Source organism: Asparagus officinalis, chromosome 5 (genome assembly GCF_001876935.1).
Source record: "Asparagus officinalis chromosome 5, Aspof.V1, whole genome shotgun sequence".
NCBI lineage: Eukaryota > Viridiplantae > Streptophyta > Magnoliopsida > Asparagales > Asparagaceae > Asparagus > Asparagus officinalis.
Genome location: NC_033798.1, coordinates 73729580 through 73733994, shown reverse-complemented (window position 1 = coordinate 73733994; position 4415 = coordinate 73729580). Strand labels below are relative to the sequence as shown.

The window sequence follows — 4415 nt, the reverse complement described above, 5'->3', positions numbered from 1 at the left end:
TATATATATATATATATATATATATATATATATAGACACACACACACACACACATACATACATAAACATGATAAACATTCAATTGATGGTGGTAAACTAAAGAGAGCAACTATAGTTACACAACTAAATAGTTAGGGTAATCTAGATATTAGTCCTAAAATTTTCAGTAGTTATATATTAGTCCATCAAAACTTTGTAATTACTCGCAAGTCCATCCTATCCTAAGGGTTCTTACAAAGAAGGAAGGATAGAAGTTTCACGGTAAAAAAAATGATGTAATTGATTTTCTCTTAGTACGAGGGATGAAATCATGTTATCATACATACGATCCAAAAGAAAAGAAAAGAACATTTTCCAAAAAGATTCAATTTGTGCTATTAGAAAAAAACCTCTGCTTTAACTACAAAAATGTGGATACATAAATGTTGCTCCCCTTCTCGTCCATATCATTTGATTAGCCAAATCAGAACACTTCTTTTTATAGTTGCTCGGGGTCAGGGGTAGTTTTAGATGAATAGTTTAATTATCATTATTCTTTTTAAAGATGCAAATTCACTAAATTTGAGGGTATATATGGAAGAAAAACTTTTTTAAATTTTAGCTACGGCCTATTTGTTATAATAACAAAGTAATTTAAAAAGAACACATAAGCAAAGAAGTCTTTGACATCACCATTCTAGAGCTTGAACCACAAATAGCCATAATTCTGTCGCCTAGTATATCTATATGTAACTGAGAGAGCTTTTCTTAAACATCAAACAACATTATGGATCAATTAAATCAAAATTTTTAGTTTATATAATAAAACATACCTTTGTTTTGGTTCCCAATTCCTAATTCACAATTCTAACAAGCTCTTGATTATGAGAGATAAGAAAATTGTGAAGAATGAGAGGTTGCAAGTGATTGCATTCGATTGGCTCGAGCTTCAGTAGCAAGTGACCCCAAACGGATGCTGGGAAATGGCTCAGCTGTCGTTGCTCAAAATGGAGCTAAACAAACATTGTGAGAGTCAACTATAATCCCAAGCACTCACCATGATCAAACTAATTTTTAATTGAGAGAGATGCAACTCCACCTTTGGAATTCCAAGCACTCTCCATTTTAATATATTTTAATTGAGAAAGCGTAAACGTCACGTCTTCACATTTAAAATTAATTAACTCTTTATAAATTAATTAGGTGATATTATTTGAGAGAGAAAACCATAACTCAATCTTTGGAATTCAGAGTAAGCAATTTGGTTTAATGCATTACCATCTATATTTTAGTGCACATAGTAAAGTTTACAAGATGTTAAGTAATTGATTTGAAGGGGGTATGGATTTGTGTAATTATTACATTTGATGATTTAATTAATTAATTGGGTTGCATATTTATGGTGATTTGAGTGAATTGTGAAGGATATTTTGGGAAATCAAAAGTTTTGACACTCATATTCTCTTTTATAAGTAGTATAGATAGATAATAGATAATAGATAATAGATTTTAACCACCACCAACCAGTTTATCTCAAAACTTAGCCCGGACCAGCCCTCTTGTATGTAGGAAAAATTGCAAAGAAAAGAACAAAGAAAATTGACTTGTATTCCTTTGATTCCGATTACAATTTGATTACAAAAGAGAGGAGAACGAAATTGGTTCTTCCTCTTTGTTTAAAACTGGGTTCTTCACGGTGGCGATGGAGTGCCTCCCTCGAATGCTTGCGTCGAGTTTGCTCTCCGTTGACGATCTGCACGTCTTGATTCACTGGAATGATGTCTTCTCCTCACGATTTGACGTTGTGGAGAACTTGCGTGGCAAGTTTAAAACTCTTGATGAGTTGATAACTCTGATCGAGTTTGAACTCTTGAAAAAGAGTTGATTTGAACCGAAGATCGGTTAATAAGCCAAGGCTAAAAGAAAGCTCCGATGGTCGATCGTTGCTGAGGATGAACGTCGATCTCCCCCTTGCTGCTAAGCCAAAAGATCTCCTCTTCCTGCTGCCAAGAAATTCCCTCCTCGCTGCCCAGTCTCAGATCCGAAAATGCCAGCCGAAAAAGCCTTGAACTCCGGACCCAAGAAGCCAACCTTTAACTCAGTTGAGTTTACCCATATTTATAGGGAATTAAGGGGTGTAACCGCCCCCTTAATTCTCTCAATAGTGGGGCGGAAATCCCTCAAATCGTGGAGGGAAAACGGTTCCTGCAACCGTTCAGCTCGTGTTTGAACGAGTCAAACGCCCACGTGGGCGTTCAGGATCCTAACTCCGCATTTTAGAATTGAGACGCGGAGTTCGGTACTCGCTGGGTGTTGAAAAACGCGGGTCCGACCCCAGCGTTTTAATGTTGTAACGCGGGTCCGACTCCTGCGTTTTGATGTTGTAACGCGGGTCTGACTCCAGCGTTTTTTTATGTTGTAACGTGGGTTCGACCCTCGCGTTTTGATGTTGTAACGCGGATCCGACTCCAGCGTTTTTATGTTGACATACGGGAAGGACCTCCGCATTTTGATGTTGTAACGTGGGATCGACCCTCGCGTTTTGATGTTGTAACGCGGGATCGACTCCAGCGTTTTGATGTTGTAACGCGGGTTCGACCCTCGCGTTTTAATGTTGTAACGCGGGTTCGACCCCGGCGTTTTGATGTTGACACACGGGGAGGACCTCCGCATCTTGTCTTGAAGAGATTATCACAAAGTAATCTCTTTTGTCATAGCGTTGCAAAGATCATTGTCTTGTAATCTTCGTCTTGGCTCCTTGAGAATATGAGAGTCGCCAGATTGTAACTCCCGATGTTGATTATGAATGCTGTTGAACTAGAGCTCTCATCGGTTGTTGTGAAGGTCGTCAGATTGTAACCTTCAGCGATCTACGTGAAAGTCTTCAAATTGTAGCCTTCTGGAAGTCGTCAGATTGTAACTTCCATCATCGGTGTTTAATGGAGGATAAGCTATCTATTGTGATTTTTAGACAGCAGAGGGTTCTACCAAAAACACCCGCACTGGTCCAGCTGCCCCTCTGCCACCAACGGTTGTTTGTTGGTGCAGCAGTTCTTGTATCGAAACCGCAAATTCTCCAACAAATCCACTAAATAATCATGAGCTCCAAAAGTTCCCAACATCTTACCTCAGCTCTGACGATAATACTTAAAATAAATAAATCCACCGTCATCCCCAGTGGACTTCCTCTTCAATAAATAAATCAAATGGGTCGCGATATAAACACACCGCTATCAGTTGAGCCCCAGACCCCCGTGAAATTTGGAAGGAAATGGGGGAAATTGAGGAGCGGGGGAGGAAGGGGAAGCTGGTTTTTGCTGTGAACGGAGAGAGATTTGAGCTAAGTGAAATAGACCCTTCAACTACTCTGTTGGAGTTCTTGAGGACCCGAACCCGTTACAGAGGGGCCAAGCTTGGATGTGGAGAAGGTGATGGGTTCGTTTATTTTTTGTCAGAATTTGTTGGGTTTTTGTGATATGAGTTTTGTTCGTAGGACGGAATTTGATTAATGGGTTGTGTTTAATTCATAACTTTGTCTGTTGAATTTTTGATTTCTGTGGTTGTGTTCATTGAGGTGTTGTGTTCAATTCATTACTTCTTTTCTTTTTTAATTATGTTCACTGAGGTGCTTGCAAATAGTTGAATACATCAATATATAGAAATGTAATGATTACACAGAGAGAGAATGATATGGGCAGGTGATGTTTGATTCTTTGTATAAGAGGGGATTAGCTAGTACATTCTTTCTATTATGTGTAGTGTTAGAAGTGAAAAATGAGAGAGTCTACCACTTTCATTCATTAACATGGGTTTATATAGGAGTATATATGGGTAATAGGCTAATGGGTTAATGGTTCTGACCTGATAACCCAAATACTAATTCTAACATGTAACAGTAAATGTTTTTCTCCTCCGTTTTTGATGGTTTTTTTAATACTAAGTTTTGATGTTAATTGGTAAAAGTTGTGTTATGAATCTTTGCACGCATCAAATTTTGTCTTCTTCTTGATTCCCAGGAATTGCAAGTAAATTATCCTATCTAACCAAATTCTAATTATATCACAAAGCCATGATCAAATTTGGTTCAGTGGAATCGGATATACTATCTAAGATGGCATGGAAAATTTCTTTCTCCCTTGTTAAGGAAAGGATAAAGAAATACGTGATTTATGATACGTTCTGCTTTTTCTGTTTTTTCCCCAGCTATGACATCCTTTTGGCGATTCTTTACTATATTCCGGCATGATATTTCTTGCAAATAGGTGTTATTTGTTTAGATTACTTTGTATGTTTTGTTCTACCTTGCTGATCGTTTTGATGTTTTTGTAGCTAGAAATGATAGGAGATTTATTTCAGTATTGTTTTCTGGTTGACTTTTCTTTTACTTTTTTAGCAACACTTTGGTTCATAAAATGGTCCTCGATTCAGGAGCAATG

General features: G+C 37.8%; 1 protein-coding gene across 1 annotated transcript in view; it reads left to right on the top strand.

Annotated features, from left to right (window-relative positions):
• Window positions 3040-4415, top strand: part of LOC109843898 (indole-3-acetaldehyde oxidase-like) — a 39782-nt gene continuing 38406 nt past the window's right edge. The window contains 1 exon segment of the mRNA XM_020412858.1: window positions 3040-3407. Within this exon segment, the coding sequence (XP_020268447.1) occupies window positions 3251-3407 (157 nt within the window). The 5' untranslated portion in view covers window positions 3040-3250.